This window comes from Microcebus murinus, chromosome 4 (genome assembly GCF_040939455.1).
Source record: "Microcebus murinus isolate Inina chromosome 4, M.murinus_Inina_mat1.0, whole genome shotgun sequence".
Classification (NCBI taxonomy): domain Eukaryota; kingdom Metazoa; phylum Chordata; class Mammalia; order Primates; family Cheirogaleidae; genus Microcebus; species Microcebus murinus.
This window is the reverse complement of record NC_134107.1, coordinates 56,777,901-56,797,953: the sequence shown is the minus strand read 5'-3', so window position 1 is coordinate 56,797,953 and position 20,053 is coordinate 56,777,901. Positions and strand designations below refer to the sequence as shown.

Genomic DNA, 20,053 nt, shown 5'->3' with positions numbered 1-20,053 from the left:
AGAACTAATGTGGGAAACTTTCCTAATAAGCTAGTTATTATTTTCTGAATTACATATAAAAACACATTAATTTGTTGTGTTTTTTCTTTAAACTCTTGATTCTCTGCATGCTTCCAAAATAGACATTTTCTAGTGTGAATCCTAAAATACGTATCAATGTACTTAAACCTTGGGTCTTATGTAGATGAAATTATTTTGTCCTTTATTATGTGCGGGGGTTATCCATTGTAAATGCGAAATTCCATATCAAGTGCTCAGCGTCAGTTACTGTGGCTGTTAACTAAAGAGTAAAAGTTGGTAACAATATTGCTAACATTTTAGGAACAAGGACAATGCTATTTATTTACTAAGATTAGCTTTGGTAAAAGGGGACCCATACTTGTGGCTCATGTTTATCTCTACCTCTGCCTTTTGACACCACTTATGGTACCACTGGACTCACAATGGTGGAGCAAAGTCTGGCTGATATCCACATGTAGGCACTTTCTACCTGGTTGTTGAGTTCCTCCTATGAAGTGGGCACTGTCCAGTAAATATTAATATGAGACACAAACATATTCATCCTTTGTATCCACTTCAATATACATGTCACATATAGACTTCCTTGTAGTCCTTCTTCCAAAGTAGCTAGTTGCATCCCCTGACCTATCCAGTCCTTTCAGCAAAGACCAATAGTCCATGCATCTCCACAGACCTCAGACTGCCTCTCCTTCCATAAAAAGTTAACAACCAAGGGTACTACTCAAAACAATGCCCAGTAGAAGTATGCTCCTTCCCCACTCTTCTGTACGACCATCCACGTGTAAGAGTTATGCTGCTGTATGCCAGTTTTGGTTAGTCAAACTTGTCCACCAGTCCATCCATTAACCAAGCCTGAATATTTTCCTCCTTTTTCAGCATCTTATCAGTATCTTTTAATGAGTCCATGGGTGTAATTTAATGCAAAGCCATCTGTGTAACAGTGACAGGTACCATGGGATTCTGGACCAACTATTCACATGATTTATTTGTGCTTTTTTGACCTAGCATATCATTCATCCTACCATAATTATTTAAATGTCTCAGAGTTGGTAACAATGGTAGAATTTTTCTAGCTACTAGGTATAGTATTCCCATTATACAGTTAATCTATATAAACAATAACCACAGGTAAATCTGAAAAATCATTGAGCTATGAGATAAACTTTATCCAGAGTCTGTTAATTGCATTGTCTCAATAATCTAATAAGTTAACAAAAAAATCATGATGGTATATTTAGGTGCCTATTATCAGTAAGATATAGCCTATATCTAATAGTACTCAAAGAGTCTGGGTATCCTTTCTCCAATGAATATTTACATTAGTAAATAGGTCATCTTGGGGAAAAATCTGGATAATTTTTCTTGCATACTGGCAATGGCACTACAGGGTACTTCCTGAAGGATAACAAGACTCATGTTCAATTAATGGGCTTTGTGCACTTGAAGTGACTTAAATATTAAACAGGCTAAGTGACTACAACTTCCCATTATGTGGTTGATGTCAGGCCGGTGCTCAGCAGTTCTCTATTTTAAATGTATGCTGAGTAATGTCCTAGTCAACTGTCCACTTAGCTTGTCTCCAGGAAGTCTATCATCTATTGCATCTATTGCAACAGATCACCATGGGTCCGGTCACTCTAATTCCTATTCTAGCCTTCCCATCCTTGCAGTAATCATATCCACCTGATATCTGATTGTTAATTACTGCCATGTGGTCTCAAAATACCTTCATCCTCATTGTTGGTAGAGAGCCCAGTTCCATGGAAACACATTCCATTGCTAAGTCTAGCCTACAGAGCACAGCAACTGCTGAAATTTAAAATGTTCCAGATTTCTTCTTACACATTCATCCTTTTTGCCTTAGTGAATAAGTGTCCTCTCTTTCTTCACAGAGAAAATAATTTGTAGTAAATTTTCTGGTTTTATATGTTAAATCCATTCTAACATGTCCACCTCCCTGATAATTCTATAAGTCTATACTATGCCAACCATATTTGCTATGTCCATCTAATTTGCTGTAGGTCACTATCATGTCCAGTTTCAAACATCCATGTCAGCAGTGCATTTGCACAATTTCCAGGTATCCTTTATATAATATATAACCCCAAATCATGCATGAGTGCCTTCCTGTCAATACATTTTGTTTTATGTCAATTAATATTCATACCACCACCTACTTCCTCTGCTGCCTGGATCTAACACTTTCAAGATTAACTCCTGGTAGTATTCATTTGTCTCCACTTAGTAAAATTAGGTAGGTCCTGTAGTACCCTCAATGGATAAACTATTTCCTCCCAGAATGTTAATATTTCCCTTCTCAGCCTTTGCTGAGACCTGCTGAATTATTGTTTTGGGCACAATGAGAAGTGATGGGGAAGTTCTTGTGGAGGGAAGGTGTCCCTTGTGAGGCAGGCTACTCAGGTGTGGATTGTGTAAGGTGTCCCAACAGGAATAAATGAATATCCTCTGAGAAGTGAGAAGGGAGTTGCTTTTGCTGTCATGGGATATTCAAAATTTTCCAGATTTGAAGGCTTATTCACTCAAATGCCAACATTCCAGGAATGTGAATCTCACCATTTTTCTATTATTTTATTTACAGTCTTGTACAGTGTTATGACTTTATCATAGATCTGTCACACTGAGCATCTGGGCTGCCTCACAGCTCTGCACTCTTTCAGTTAAATTCTCTGCCTGTGTTTTATAGATATATGATTTATGGCTGAAGGAGATAAGGGTTTCCTTAAATTTATTTTATAGAAGTCCTTTGAATTTTCATAGCATTTCCTGCATTGTCAGCTGGATATCTTAATCTAATCAGTTTTTATTCCAAGGTTTTCAATGCAGATAATTCGCCTATTCCATAATCTTTAGAATTATGGAATTATAATTATAGAATTATTTAAAAATTTGCCTATTCCATAATCTTTAGAATTAATGTTTTTAGGTAAAAATGGGAAGACTAGATTCAAGATCCACAGTTTCCATATAACCAAACACCTTGCAGTCAATCATAAGTGAGTGTCTTAGTAATTATGAGGTAATTTCAAGGATCATTGTCAGCTCTCTCACTACTGGTAATAGGGTCTTAGCTGTCAATTGACCATGTTACTGATAATGTCAATATGGAACAACTGAAGTCAAGTGAGGTAGGAGGATGCAAACACCTTATTGAGTTTGATGCTATGTTAGTCAGGGTCTGATCAGAAGACAAAAACCACGCACTTATTTGAACAGAAAAAGTTTAATATAAAGAATTACTAGCAGGGAGCTAAAGTAGTGGGGAAACTGGCTAGTTAAAGATAATTGTAAAGAATCTAGTAGAAGCAGGTTATAAGGAGAAACCATTATCTGAAGGGTTAAGATAAAGTGATCAAGGAGGAGACCTCCGGTCCTTCTTCTTTGCCTATGAAGTCACTAAGGTGCCTTATTAGTGAGGCCTGCCATAGATCTGCCCATTGAGAGCTCCAGGGAAGGCCTTCCATAGGAAGGTGCTGAGCCGCAGAACTTTTTAGGAGCTAGGGAAGCTGCTGGCTGCTAGGGACTGCTGTACCTGGGAGCTGGAGAGACTGCTCTCTGTAGGTGTATAGTGCAGCTCCATGTGTGGCTTATGCTGGGGTGCTCCAGGATGCCTTCCCAGGATGAGGGTTGGGTGGCCACCTTGCTAGACGTTTGGTCCCATAGGCCCCTGTTGTGCACACATGTATGCATGGCTAAGAAGAAGATACAGAAGAAGCTATCTCAGCTACAGCACTGGTCCATTCTTCCTGGAGCTCCTGGTTATGCCATGGTGTCCTGGTGGAGAGCTAGAGAACAAACCTGGAGGCTCAATGCTGAAGAAAGCTATGCACTGCTAGAACTGAGTCCTGGAGAAACCACACAGGGCTGAGCAATGGAGAGAAAGCATGTTCTGTAGGAGTCTGGCCAGCAAACCACAATGAAATCAAGAAGAGAAAACCTCTTCTTACAGTGTTCCTCCACCACCCTCTACTGACAAGTGTTAACACTGTACTAGCTGGTAAAAGAAATATTTACAGGCCCAATGCCAGCATCATATTGCCCAATTCTGCAGGACCACCTCTGAACCCTTTATCAAATATGTCTCAGGATAGTCCACCCCAGAAAATAAAGAAGGAAACAATGCATCCATTGAAACTCATCTCCCATTGGTCAAAGTATACCCAAAGAGTTCTTAATTCCCACATACTTCTGGGTTGTACTAATACATGCATGAATACCAAGTGAGTACCTATAGATAATCTCATGGCTCAGTGCCAGCCCTGGGGCAAAAAACAAGTGGTGCATGGTGCAGGCTTAAGGAGAGGTGTTTTTGGGTTCTCTCTGCCAGCCAATGGTTGGATGGGTCTGGTTGCTGCAACAGTGATTGGAAAATGAAGCTGAAGGATTTGTATTGAAGTGCTGGAAGTAGCTCATTCACGAGGCAAACTCAAACCTTTATGTTTTAGCCTAGAGAGCTTGTAGGTTCACAATGTGGCCTCCTCAGAATGAGGTTGAGCCATTTCTCCTGCTGTACTAAAAATCCATCCTTTTTGTAGTTGCTGTTGTTACTGTTTTGGGTGTAAGTTCTATTTACCTGTTTAACCTCATAGATCAATTATTAATAAAATTATATACTCATCAAATTTTCTTCTTTTTCTAACCTCAAGTAGAGAAGAGAAATGATCCAGAAAAATATATTAATGGGCCAAGTTTTTTAGAAAGGGTGAGGATGGCTCCAGGGCAATAAGGAAAGTGCTATGAGCACATGAAGTACACAGAAATGATCTCGGGAAAGCTGCTGAGAGAAAGCTTCTTTTACAAGGAGTATTTCTCATTGCTAAGTTCATACCCTTTTACATTAAGATGATAATATTGAAAATAAATTTAAAAAGAGGAATAAGGGAAAGAATAAATGGAGGAGGAGGGGTTAAGGCACCAATTTGAATTGGAGAAAAAAATAGAAGGAATATAATATATTTTATTTCATCTGTTACCTAACATTACCTATATTACCTACATTTAGCCCTTCTAAGATCAGAATTTTCATTGCTTTACTTCCTGAAAATAAAACCAGTTTTGTTTTTTTTTTTCCCTCTAGTTCTAGTTATTTTTCCGCCTGGTAACCTTTTACCCTTTTCTGGACCTGGAGGCCAATGAATTTTTAACTCGAAATGATGCAAATATGTGTCAGGAAATAATGAGAGGATGTAATATAAGACAAACATGAGCCATATAATTCCATTATGAACCTGGGCTGATGCTGGAATAAGTACATTAAGGTTAGAAATTTATACTACCTTATTAAATACTCTAACTGGGATATAAATTTTTTTGAATGTATGCAATCAAGTTGAATTAAGTCTCCTATTTTGTGTGTAAGAATAGGGATGGGAGGAAGTATTAATAGTTCTTATTTTTCTAAGCTATTCTAAACTGATTAGGTGCCCCTCACCATCTGGTAAAAACTGCTTTCAGTTTAGGCTCAAGGGCTTCTGGAAATTTATCTCTATATTGCCATTTTTTAATATTGGTTATTATGCTTACTGACTTGTATATACAAGTATAGTACCTATATTTTTACTCTAAAGCATAAGCTTAATAAAACAATGTATCTATCTTGGTCATTTGTGTTTCTCAACACAAATACATTTGTGTACACAGTGTATTATGTATTACTAGTACTGTCATCTGGTAGCCTGCTAGAATTATGTCAGTGTCATGGATTCAGGCCCACCTTGGCCACATAGGACTTTCATTGCAAAAGTATTTTCATTCACACAATGATACTAGAAGAGGACCATTCTGAAAGTCTTGTATGCCCTCCTGTCTGTCACCCTCAGCAGCCAGTTCTAAGTAACTATACTGTTTAACATACCTGGTTTGAGTCATCCATCTGCCTAGGTGTTCCATCTTTGCACCTGCCCACCACGTCTACTAAAGGCTTGCATTTAGGGGAATCTGAGGCTTTAGAGAAACATGTAATGTCTGACTAGGACTAAGAGTTTCCCAAAGGCAGGGGATTAGGTGTCATGGCCACAACTGTATTTCTAGTGCCATAAACTCATTGTAAAAAGAAGGAAATATCAAGAAATTCTGAACTTGAGTAGGGTTCACAGCTTTATCAAGGCAGCACATATTAGTAAACCTTCAGAAATAGTAAGCCAAAAAGAACCATGCAATAAAATCAGGCTGCTGGTTCATTGGCTTTTCCCAAATCCTCTCCCTGTCCTAACTTGATGATAGGCCCCCACCTTCAGCACTTCCCCTCTTGTATTGACCTGAAATCATCATTGTTAGCTTATCTAAATTGGTTTATTTATCCAATATATTTTGTTTCAGATCAAGGGTGATTTGCTGTATCTTATTTTCTATTCTCTTTGGCTGAAAGTCCCCATTGAACATGCCACCAGAATTATGCCTTTTATTTATTTCCAATTCTCACAGTAGTGGGCTGAATAAAAATCGATGTCATTCCTTTCTGTTCTGTGAGATTAAGTGCCTTCGGGGACCAATAATGTGAAGGGGCAGGATATAAGATAACGAAGAAAGGAAGAATCTATGATAAATTTGAGAGCTTGTACCCTGCCTAAAGCCATGCACTTTAAAAATAAATTTAGACATTGCAATGAACAAACTGTACATCTGCATGCAGGATTACACCCCAGGTCTGCCTGGTCTACCTGTGTGATAGCCTCATGTTGAGTCTTTAAATGCACATGCTAAAATCTTAGGTAGAGGCACAGCTGGATATAGGCTGACTTTACCAATGTCTGAGACTGACTGTCCCCAAAGCCTGCACCAGATGCAGTAATGGGATTGCAAGATTTAAAGGCATGACCATCAGTCAGAGCTTGCTGTCTGCATTCTCTTAGGAAGGCCCCTTATTGACACAGATGAAACAAATAGAGTCATTGTCCCCAGGTGACTAGGTGTCTGTTAATTCTCAGAAGGATATTCCCATGCTAAAGAAGAAAGAATAAGGGAATATAAATAAAGATGTGGATTCTCTACTGTGCTAGAACACAGAAGCTGCAGATGCTGTAGGATTTGAAGCCTTTCCACGCTCTATCTGGAACAAAGCAGCCAGAAGCCTGGTAGGTGTCATGGAGCTCAAATTTAATTTCTCTAGGATGCTTTTGTCTTTCCCAATGAAAGTATTGCAGCTTTTACAGATCAATTCTATGTCTTTCACAGAACTGGAGGAAAAAAATGCCTCATGGGTTGTCCTACCTAAAGATCAAACTATATTTTGGTCAGGGTTTATGCCTAAAAAATTTAGGATCCATATGCGGGATGGGGTACTTATGTGTATTTGCATGATGAATACACTTGGAAAAACAAGGTTGTTGACAATAACTTATTTATTCATGAGATAGTTTTGGAGCTTTATAAGAAAGTCCTCAGCATGGAATCTTGGAAATAGTCTATTTTTGAGGGGACTCACTGAACAGGGATGTACCGTGTGTCATTTTTCTCCATTTGTCTGAATCCCACTCTTCTGACAAGGACAGACTGTACTGGTAGAGCTTTATTTGGTCTATAGCTCCTAAAAGGGGCATTATCCATGTTGTCATTGGTACTGGCACAAGGAGCATGAGCAGGATCAAATCCAAATACCAGAGGTAAGAGCCTGCATTGGTCACAGATCTAAAGGGTAGACACAGAGAAGCCAAAAGCACTGGGAAGGGAATTCAAGAACAGGGAGAGAAGGGAAAAAGCTGTTACCATTCTGAGCAGGGTCAGTAGCAACTGCAAGGAAAAGTTGTGATTGCTTTAAATGGCAGCTGTCATGTGTGGTATGTGGCAAGGGCACATTAACCACATTGGAAAGGCTGAGACAAAATGGACACTTGATACTGTGAGTAGGAAGTATGTTCTCCTCATCAGCCTTATCACTGCTCTTCTCCCTATGGCATGTCCATACATACCACTAAACCTCCTTCATAGCTCCTAACTCAGGTCAACTTGAGGCAAAAGTCCTTTCAAAATACTGGCAGTAGAAAGAAAATCTGGCTACTGTTTCCCTTCTCCTTCATACCTTTCTGTGTCCACCCATCACCCTCTAATTTCTTCTATCTGGATGCGACCTCCTCTTTACCCTTGCCAAGAAATGCTAAGAGACCTTCCATGAAAGGACAAAGGCTCATGCCTGGCCATTTGTTTTGGCAATTACAGTGATCGTCCTGCTGGCGGCTGGTCACCTGAGTAATAACAGCTGGTGTCAGAGGAGCCCTTCCTCTGTCCCTGAGGAGCTAAAATCACTCACGCTGCCCTGCCTCAGGCTACTGTCCAGTCTGATCAGTGGTGCTTGGTACTGGAGATCCAGCTGAGGTTTGGGGCCTGTGGTTCTGGGAGTGATGCTCAGTAGGACAGTTGATATGAGGAGAGAATTAAAAGAGTATAGAAAGGTACAGAGAGAACGCACAATTCTGGTGGACAAATTTAAATATTTGTGTATTTGTTTCATGTGCTTTTGTTTTTTGAATGAAAAATTTAAAAATTACTCTTAAATTTGAAGTTACTATTGACCCATAGTTCAGTCCCATGATACACATTTATACTGCCATGATTGTGATAGTGTGTGTGTGTGTGTGTGTGTGTGTGTGTGCATGCTTGCTTGCATAACTTTTTAGTTTGGGTGTTAACAAACTTTTTCTGTAAATGACCAGGAAAAATATTTTAAAATTTTCATTTTATAAATTTTATGTAGATATATACTGTCTCTAATATGTATACATTTATTTTCTCTTTTTTAAATAAAATTCTTAAAAAATATAATAAGCCCACAACTTATTATACCAAAACAGGCAGATAGCTGAGTTTGTCTCTGCACCATAGTTTGCCAGCCTCTGTGGCAGATCAATTTTATTTTTTGACATCCATGTACCATGTACAAGAACATAAGATTTAAGCCTCCTTTAGTTTCTGTTACTATAGTGTCTGTGTTTTATGTGAGTACATGACCCCTGACCACATTCACGGTATTAGCCTACAACATATTCCACTTAGTTTACTTGATGTATAAATCTCAACAGGTGGTGATTTCAGGAAAAAGGTGTCAAAATGCCTTGTTTCTTCTGAGCTATAAAGTTTGGAACTGTATTAGAAAATAAGAATAGATTTGAAGTATAGCATAAAGGTCTTAAATGAATGCTATGAAGAACCTGTTTAAATATACACCATTTTTTATGTAGGAAAAATTTAATTACATTATTTCTTGACACCTAAGATTGAGCTATATTAAATAACCCACAACGGAACTTGGTTATGATCAGTAAATAAAGCTAAGAATTTCTGACTATTCTTGATATTTGGTTTGACCCAGGGACAGATAAACAAGAGACGGACTTACAATGTTTCTTCTCAATGCCTCAGAGGTTGAAGTCTCCACTTTCCTGTTGATTGGGATCCCAGGGCTCGAGCGTGCGCACATTTGGGTCTCCATCCCCATCTGCCTCATGTACCTCATGGCCATCCTGGGCAACTGCACCATCCTATTCGTCATCAGAACAGAGACTTCCCTGCATGAGCCAATGTATTATTTCCTGTCTATGCTGGCCCTATCTGACCTGGGCCTATCTTTCTCCTCTCTCCCCACTATGCTGAGAATCTTTTTGTTCAACATCATGGGGATTTCTGCTGATGCATGCATTGCTCAGGAATTCTTCATCCATGGATTCACAGACATGGAGTCTTCCGTCCTCCTAATCATGTCCTTTGATCGCTTTGTAGCCATTCGCAGCCCCCTGAGATATAGCTCCATCCTCACCAGCTCCAGAGTCGTGCAAATTGGGCTGGCATTTGCTATTAAAAGCATTCTCCTGGTGCTTCCCCTTCCTTTTACTTTAAAGAGACTCAGGTACTGTAACAAACACCTGCTATCTCATTCCTACTGCCTCCACCAAGACGTCATGAAGCTGGCCTGCTCTGACAATACGGTTAACTTTTACTATGGTCTGTTTGTTGCACTCTGCATGATGTCAGACAGTGTCTTCATTGCTATTTCCTATGTGTTCATCCTGAAGACTGTGTTGGGTATTGCATCCCATGGGGAACGGCTCAAAGCTCTTAACACCTGTGTCTCCCATATCTGTGCTGTGCTCATCTTCTACGTCCCCATCATCACTTTGGCTACCATGCATCGCTTTGCTAAGCATAAGTCACCATTAGCTATGATTCTGATAGCAGATGCATTCTTGCTGGTACCACCGTTGATGAATCCCATCGTGTACTGTGTAAAAACTCGCCAGATTAGAGTAAAGGTCCTGGAAAAACTTTGCCTGAAGTCTAAATGATGGGGCAAAGGTGGAAGTTCCATTTTCTCTACAATAAATTGTCTTAAGAGCAGGACAGTGTTTCATCTCAATAGGAGATGGTTTCGTTTACTTTATAGTCTTTAAATTAACATGAATTAATTAGTTAATAAATTAATTTTATCTCCTTGTGTGCTGATAAAAAGAACTCCCCCACCCAAAAAAATTGTCAGTCAAGTTGATGTGCTTTGTAAAGGAAGAATAGTGTCCTTGGCTAGCCAGCGGTGGTGATAGCAACCATTATATACTTGAAGGTTTTGACAGAATTGATGTGGATTTGACCAGTGTCCAGAAGAGAGTAAGAACCAGGACAGCAATTGAGGCTCTTCTGTGATAGAGAGAGAGTTCTTTGCTACACTGATTTAGAAGAGTAATAAACACATGGAGGCAGCCAGAGGTCTGGGCTTTAGTTCAATATTGATTTACTGCTTTTCATTTAAAATACATTCTTATGTAATTCCAAAAGAACAAGAATGTTTCAATATCAAAAACTTTATCAATGTGTTAAAGCAGACAATTACAAATTTATCAGTGGATGCTGAAAAAGCATTTCATAGTATTAGGAAGGTAAGCCTTTTAAAAAGTAAGGCTGGGTGTGGTGGCTCACACCTGTAATCCTAGCATTCTGGGAGGCTAAGACAGGAGGATCACTTGAGCCCAGAAGTTTGAGGTTGCAGTGCGCTATGATGATGCCATTGCACTCAACTTGGGGTGAAAGAGTGAGACTCTGTCTCAAAAAAAGTAAATAAAATTGAAATATAAATTAAATATTTAAACATTATAAAGTTTACCTAAAGATCTAGAAGCAAATCATCATTTTAATAGGTGAACTCTGCAATTTCTATTAAAATCAGAAATGAGATTTAAATGTTCACATTCACTATTATCTTTCAAAATTGCTTTGATGATTCTAGTGAAGTAAATGACAAACAAAATGAAATAATATGTATGACTACTGGGAAAAGTTAATAATAATTTATTTTTACTTATATATGCTGTATGCAAATAAAATCCAAACATTAAAAAAAAGTAACTGTAAGGCATTTGATAATTTGGTAGCATGTTTTAATGCAAGATAAGACATTTTATTTATAATAGCAACAAAAAAGATACATCTATAAAATACATAAAAATAAACTTAAACTAAGTAAATACTTTTATTGGAAATATAAAAATGTTGTTAATAATTGAAACACTTATATATTCTTGGATGCAAAACTTATAATTAATGCTTATTTTCTTATATTTAACCCATAAATAGAATGTAATTATTCTTAGAAATTTAAAGCTTTTGTTTGTTTTGTGTGAAAGGGATTACTTTATATCACATATTAAGTAAATCACACTATGAAGCTACTGTAATAGATCAGTGATATGTCACCATCCATGAAAAGATTTGTAAAGCAAAAACAAAATGCATAAACATATATATATGTGTGTGTATGTATATATAATTTATAAGATGATTTACATAGTATTTTATATCAGTGAGAAAGAGAGAATGTATTTAACAGATGATTCTACTCTTACTACATATTCTCCTTGATTAATACATATTTGGATTTCTGACATAGGAAGACTTAAAAGTAAAAACTGTTATAAAAATTTTAGAACAAAAGTATAAGAGATGATGTGTAGAATATAGGGGTCAGTTATATCTTTTTTAAAGCGATATATGAAATACAAAAATTTTTAAGAAAAGTAAAGGTTGTTACATAAAGGTTGTTGCTTGTTATATAAAACTATCTATATTTACTTTTTGAGTTGGTTGGCAAAAAAAGGTCAAAGACAAATATTAGATTGGCAAAGACATAAAATTAAGATCTTTTGCAAATTTACAGATAAAATAAATGTTATAGACATTGGCCTAGGCAAAGAATATATGAAGAAAATCCCCAAAACAATCACAACAACAACAAAAATAAATAAATGGGACCTGATCAAATTAAAAAGCTTCTGCACAGCCAAGGAAACTATGAGGAGAGCAAACAGACAGCATAGAGAATGGGAGAAAATATTCACATGTTACACATCTGATAAAGGGCCGATAACTAGAATCTACATAGAACTCAGGAGAATCAGCAAGAAAAAATCAGGACTGGAAAAAGTGGTGGAGTAAAGGTAACCCCCTGGATTCCTGCTCCCAGAGAAGGAGACATAGATCTTGGTCTCCTACATGTGAATGGATCTCCCCCCTACAAGGACAGCATCTAGAATCCACAGAGGTTCAGCACAGGACTCTCAAAACAAGAATAAACAAGGTGACCGGGAGATAAGGTCGGTTCTCTGAAGAGTGCAAAACAAACAATAAGGCATAGAGCGTGGGAGGGTGCCAGTCCCCCCAGGCCAGGCGGTGAAGTGGGGTCAGACCCACAGGAGAACTCCTTGCTTCCCCATTGACTTCCACACCCACCCAGCCAGGGACCTGTCTAAAGTTGGTGCAAAATCGCAGCAGGAGAAGAGGGTACTGGAGAGTGTAGTCATTAGTGGAAAGTACTGTGAACTCCCTGGAGCCCCGTGCTAGGACCGCTCCAAGAGGGGAGGAAACCAAACTGAGCTGATAGGGGAGGCAGTTAGATGTCTTGTTCTGGTAATGAGCGGGGCCAGTCCTACAGAGCTGTTCACTAAGTCAGGGACTCTAAGCTGTAACTACCTTGGACAAATAAGACTGCATAGGGTGGGTCAGTGAGAGTGAGAACTATGGCTGTATGGGCATTAGCCATAGGGAAGGCAGCATAGAGGAGGCAATGGGGCATCCTGATGACTCAGACCCCCAACCCAGCACCTGCCACCTTCAAAACAGTCGCCCCCAGTGCTGGTGCCCTGCGAGTGGGCAAGTGGTTGCCACTGAGGGAGTCCACAGTGCAGCCATTGTGGTGCGATACAGTGTGGTGGGCATATCCCCTCCCCAGTATAGAGACTCTCCTGACAAATTCTGCCCCTACACAATCTGCAATTGGCTGGCCAGGCCTGGCTCGATCAAGGAACTACTGAGAAGACTCAGACTAGAGAGCTACCTCCTCCCCCTAGCTTGCATCTCTCCTGCCAAAAGTGGTAGGCTCCACCCCTGGAGGTGGGGTAAGACAAGAAAAACCACTCTCCCCCAGATCTAGGGAGAATCCGCTGGGCCTGTGTGCAGTTCGTAAGTAGGCAGTATAAAAGACTTTGCTTCCCAGAACAGTTTAAGTCACCCAGTTGATCAAAATGCTGGTGCTGGATCTCCTCCCCTGGTCAGTGGCCAAGAGTCAGGGACATGGTCAAAGAACAAATCCCCTGCAAGTGGCCAAAATAAGCTCCACAAGTAACCCCTCCCATCAGGGGTGCCTTCCAAGTGTGCTGGAAGAACTCTCCCCAGTGCCAGATCAAGAAACTACAGAAGAGAGGACCCCTGGCCGGCACAAAAAATATCAGCTGGTCCAGATGTGGAGAGCTCAGCAAAAGAATTCTGGAATTTTGAAGTATCAAACTGAAAACTCTTCCCCTAAGAGAAACACCAGCTCTCAAGAAATGGAAACTGACCAAACCCAAAACCCTAAAATGACAGAAGAAGAATTTCAAAATTGGATTGTAAGAAAGCTCAAAGTTATGCAAGAAAAAATGGATAACCAACACAAAGAAACCACAAAGAAAATTCAGGACTTGGAAAAATAATTCACCAAGGAAACTGAGATCTTAAAGAAAAATCAATCTGATCTCCTGGAAATGAAGAATTTATTCAGGAAAATACAAAACACAGTGGAAAGCCTCAAAAATAGTGTGGACCAAACTGAAGAAAGAATCGCAGAGATTAAAGATAACACCTTAAAAATCAAATAAGTTAATCACAGAGATAGATCAGAAAAATAAGAGACATGAGCAAAGCTTACAAGAATTGTGAGATTAAATGAAGAAAAATAACCTGCAGCTCCAGTGGATTCCAGAGGAGGAAGAAAAAACCCAAGGGATGGATAAGCTATTTGAAGAAATAATTGAGGAAATTTTCCCAGGTCTGGTCAATAACTTAGAATTAGAAATACAAGAAGCCAAAGGACTCCTGGGAGATACAATGCAAACAGGAAAACACCACGACATGTAGTCATCAGACTGACTAAAATATCAACAAAAGAGACCCTCCTACAAGCTGTAAGGTGAAAGAAGCAAGTTACATACAAAGGAAAACAGATCAGAATAACACCAGATTTCTAAACATAAACATTATAGCAAGGAGAGACTGAGGCCCCATTCTCAATCTTTTGTAACAAAATGCCCAGCCTAGAATCTTGTACCCTGAAAAACTAAGCTTTACATATGAAGGAGAACTTAAGACAGTCTCAGATAAGCAAAGTCTGAGGGAATTCACCAAGACAAGACCAGCCCTACAAGAAGTACTCAAAACAGTGTTGTTCACAGAACAACATAATAAATACTCACAAACATAAAAACATCCAAAACCTAAAGATTAAAGGCCAGATATTACAATGGCTCAAGAGAGAAATCAAAGCAATGACGTCCAACCCAACAGAATGAACAGTAATCTGCCTCACCTATCAGTTCTCTCAATAAATGTGAATGGCTTAAACTCCCCACTAAAGAGACATAGGATTGCTGAGTGGATAAGAAAATAAAAGCCAAGTATCCTCTGTTGACAGAAACACATCTAATCTGCAAGGATGCATATAGGCTAAAAGTAAAGAGGTGGAGATCAGTATTTCAAGCAAGCAGAAGCCAAAAGAAGGCTGACGTGGTGGTTCTGATCTCAGATGATTTAGTTTTTAAACCAACAAAAGTAATGAAACACAAAGATGGTCATTATATACTTGTGAAGGATACAGTTCAACAAGAAGATATAACAATTTTAAATATATATGCACCCAACTTACGTGGACCCAGATTCATTAAGCAAACCATACTGGATCTAAGCAAATTGATTAATAGCAACTACATAATAACCGGAGATTTCAATACCCCACTGACTGCACAGGAAAGATCTTCCAAACAGAAAATTAATAAAGAAATAAAGAACTTAAACAAAACTCTAGAACAATTGGGTCTGACTGACATTTACAGAACATTCTACCCAAAATCCACTGAATATATGTTCCTCTCATCAGCTCACAGGATATTTTCTAAGATTGACCATATCCTAGGACACAAAGTAAGTCCCCTAAAATTTAAAAAAATAGAAATCATACCATGTATCTTCTTAGATCACAGTGGAATAAAAGTAGAAATCAACCCTAACAGAAACTCACATTTCTACACAAAAAGGTGGAAATTAAACAACCTTCTACTAAACGATTACTTCACCAATGAACAAATCAAGATGGAAATAAAAAAAATTCTTTGAACAAAATTACAATGGAGAGACAACTTATCAAATCCTCTGGGACACAGCTAAAGCACTACTGAGAGGAAATTTTATTTCCATAAATGCCTATAACCAAAAGTCAAGAAGGTCACAAATAGACAATTTAATGAATTGACTCAAAGAGCTGGAAAAAGAACAGACCAACCCCAAACCCAGCAGAAGAAGTTAAATTAACAAGATCAAATCAGAACTAAATGAAATTGTCAACAGGGAAGCTATGCAGAAGATTAATAAAACAAAAAGTGGGTTCTTTGAAAAAATAAACAAAATTGACACACCTTTGGCTAGGCTAACGAAAAGCAGAAATGAGAAGTCTCTAATAAGCTCCATCAGGAACAAAAAAGGAGACATCACAACTGATCCAAAGGAGATACAAGCTATAATTTATGAATACTACAAAAACCTTTATGCACACAAACTGGAAAATGTGGAAGAAATGGACAAATTTTTAGAAACACATATCCTTCCTAGGCTCAACCAGGAAGAAATAGAATTCCTGAACAGACCAATATCAAGAGCCTAAAAAGAAACAGCAATTAAAAATCTTCCTAAAAAGAAAAGTCCTGGACCAGTTGGTTTCACAACTGAATTTTACCACACCTACAAAGAAGAACTGGTGCCTATCCTGCAGAAAGTATTCCACTACATCCAGAAGGATGGAAACCTCCCCAACACATTTTATGAAGCAAATATAACCCTGATACCAAAACCAGGAAAGGATGTAACAAAAAAAAGAAAACTACAGACCAATATCCCTAATGAATATAGATGCAAAAATTTTCAACAAAATCCTAGCTAACTGAATCCAGATGCTTATCAAGAAAATAATCCATCATGACAAAGTGGGCTTCATCTCGAGGATACAGGGATGGTTCAACATATGTAAATCTATAAATGCAATTCACCACATAAACAGAAGCAAAAACAAAGACCATATGATTCTTTCAATAGATGCAGAAAAAGCTTTTGACAAAATTCAACACCCTTTCATGATACGAACACTTAATAAAATAGGCATAGAAGGGACATACCTAAAAATGATGCATGCCATATATGACAGACCCATAAGCAACATCATACTGAATGGGGGAAAATTAAAGCATTCCTACTTAGAACTAGAACCAGGTAAGGCTGCCACTATTTCCACTTCTATTCAACATAGTGTTGGAAGTCATGGCTATAGCAATCAGACATGAAAGGGGAATTAAAGGTATCCAAATTGGGGCCGAAGAGTTCCAACTTTCACTGTTTGCTGATAATATGATATTATATTTAGAAAACCCCAAGGATTCAACCAAGAGACTCCTGGAATTAATAAATGAATTCAGTAAAGTCTCAGGATACAAAATCAATACACAGAAATCAGAGGCATTCATATATGTTAACAACAATCAAATTGAGAAAAAAATCAAAGACTCAATTCTCTTCACAATAGCAACAAAGGAAATAAAGTACCTAGGAATATACTTAACCAACGAGGTAAAAGATCTCTACAGGGAGAACTATGAAACACTGAGGAAGGAAATAGCAGAGGATGTAAACAGATAGAAATCCATATCAATCTCGTGGGGTTAGCAGACTCAACATCATTAAAATGTCTATACTACCCAAACTGATCTACAGATACAATGCAATACCTATTAAAATCCCAACATCATTCTTCACAGATATGTAAAAAATAATTCTACACTTCATTTGGAACCAGAAAAGATCCTGCATATCAAAAGCAATTCTAGGCAATAAAAACAAAATGGGAGGTATTAATATGCCAGATATCAAACTATACTACAAAGCTGTAGTAATTAAATCAATATGGTATTGGCACAAAAATAGGAATATTGACCAGTATAACAGATCTGAGAACCCTGATATAAAACCATCCTCATATAGCCATCTAATCTTTGACAAAGCAGACAAAAACATACATTGGGGAAAAGAATCCCTTTTCAATAAATGGTGCTGGGAAAACTGGATAGCCACTTGTAGAAGGCTGAAGCAGGATCCACACCTTTCACCTCTCACAAAAATTAATTCATGCTGGATAACAGACTTCAACCTAAGGTATGAAACTATTAGAATTCTAGAGGAAAATGTTGGAAATACTCTGCTAGACATCGGCTTAGGCAAAGAATTTATGAAGAAGACCCCAAGGCAATCACAGCAGCAACAAAAATAAATAAATGGGACATGATCAAACTAAAAAGCTTTTGCACAGCCAAAAAAATAGTCATGAAGTAAACAGACAACCTACAGAATGGGAGAAAATTTTTGCATCATACATATCTGAAAAGGGGCTCATAAGTAGAATCTACTTAGAACTCAGGATAATCAGCAAGAAAAAAATCAAACAACCCTATCAAAAAGTGGGCAAAGTACATGAAGTGAAGCTTTTCTAAAGAAGACAGAATAATGGCTAGCAAACATATGAAAAAATGTTTAACATCTCTAACCATCAGGGAAATGCAAATCAAAACTACAATGAGATATCACTTAAACTCCAGTTAGAATGGCCTTTATCAAAAGTCCCAAAACAACAGATGTTGGCAGGGATGCGGAGAGATAGGAAAACTCCTACACTGCTGGTGGGACTGCAAAGAAATATGGAGATACCTTAAAGAGACACAAGTGGATCTACCATTTGATCCAGCAATCCCATTACTGGGCATCTACCCAAAAGATGAAATGACACTCTACAAAAAAGACACCTACACTCGAATGTTTATAGCAACACGATTAACAACTGCAAAGCTGTGGAAACAACCCAAATGCCCATCAATTCATGAGTGGATTAATAAAATGTGATACATGTATACCATGGAGTACTATTAAGCTCTAAGAAACAATGGTGATATAGCACATATTGTATTTTCCTAGATAGAGCTGGAACCCATACTACTAAGTAAAGTATTCAAAGAATGGAAAAACAAGTACCAAATATACTCACCAGCAAACTGGCATTAACTGAGCAGCACCTATGTAGACATATAAGAAGTACATTAACTGGGTATTGGGCAGGTGGGAGGGGGTAGGAGGCGATGGGTATATACATACATAATGAGTGAGACGTTTACCGTCTGGGGGATTGTGACGCTTGAAGCTCAGACTTGTGAGGGAGGGGGACAAGGGCATTATTTGAAACCTTAAAATTTGTACCCCCATAATATGCTGAAATAAAAAAAATCAAACAACTCCATTAAAAAGTGGGCAAAGGACATAAACAGAAACTTTTCAAATGAAGACAAACTAATGGTCAACAAACATATGAAAAATGTTCAACATCTCTAATCATTGGGGAAATGCAAATCAAGACCATGATGAGATATCACTTAACTTCAGTGAGAATGCCTTTTATCAAAAAGTCCCAAAACATAATGAGTGCAATGCACTCCATCTGGGGCATGGATACACTTGAAGCTCTGACTCGGAGGGGGAGTGGGGGCAAGGGCAATATATGTAACCTAAATATTTATACCCACATAATATGCTGAAGTAAGAAAAAAAAAAAGATTAAAAAAATGTCCCAAAACAATAAATGTTGGCATGGATGTAGAGAGATAGAAACACTCATACATCATACATTGCTGGTGGGACTGCAAATTAACACAACCTCTGTGGAAAGTAATATGGAGATACCTCAAAGAGCTACAAGTAGATCTACCATTTGGCCCAGCAATCCCATTACTGGGCATCTACCAAAGGAAAAAAAGGCATTCTATAAAAATGACATCTGTACTCGAATGCTTATAGCAGCACAATTCAAAATTGCATGGATGTGGAAATAACCCAAGTACCTATCAATACATGAGTGGATTAACAAAATGTGGTATATGTATACCATGGAGTTCTACTCAGCCACAAAAAACAATAGTGATATAGAATCTCTTATATTATTCTGGATAAAGCTGAAACTCATTCTATTAAGTGAAGTATCACAAGAATGGGAAAACTAGCACCACATGTACTCATCATCAAATTGGTATTAATTGATCAACACTTATGTGAACATTTAGTAGTAACATTCATGAGATGTTAGGCAGGTGGAGGTGGATGGATATATTCACACCTAATGGGTGTAGTGTGCACCATCTGGGGGATGGGCACACGTGAAGTTCTGACTCAGGTGGGGCAAAGGCAATAAATGGAAGCTAAATATTTGTACCCCCGTAATATGCTGAGTTTAAAAATAAAAGTCTCAAAACAACAAAATTTGGTGTGGATGTGAAGAGATAGACACTCATACAGTGCTGGTAGGACTGCAAACTAGTACCACCTCCATGAAAAATAGTATAGAGATACTTCAAAGAAGTAAAAGTAAAAGTAGCATTTGATCCAGCAATCCCACTACTGGGTATTTACCCAAAGGGAAAAAAAAGAC

At 38.2% G+C, this 20,053-nt stretch overlaps 1 protein-coding gene across 1 annotated transcript; it reads left to right on the top strand.

The window, feature by feature from the left end:
• The first annotated feature begins 9,371 nt into the window (after positions 1–9,371).
• Positions 9,372–10,313, top strand: LOC105883429 (olfactory receptor 51A7-like). Its single transcript, XM_012786499.1, has one exon. It carries the CDS (start codon positions 9,372–9,374, stop codon positions 10,311–10,313), a length of 942 nt encoding a protein of 313 aa, XP_012641953.1.
• The last annotated feature ends 9,740 nt before the right edge of the window (positions 10,314–20,053 follow it).

Bases quoted from the DNA above. Each gene is read 5' to 3' on its own strand.
- LOC105883429 (XM_012786499.1), top strand. From the start codon at position 9,372: ATGTTTCTTCTCAATGCCTCAGAGGTTGAAGTCTCCACTTTCCTGTTG.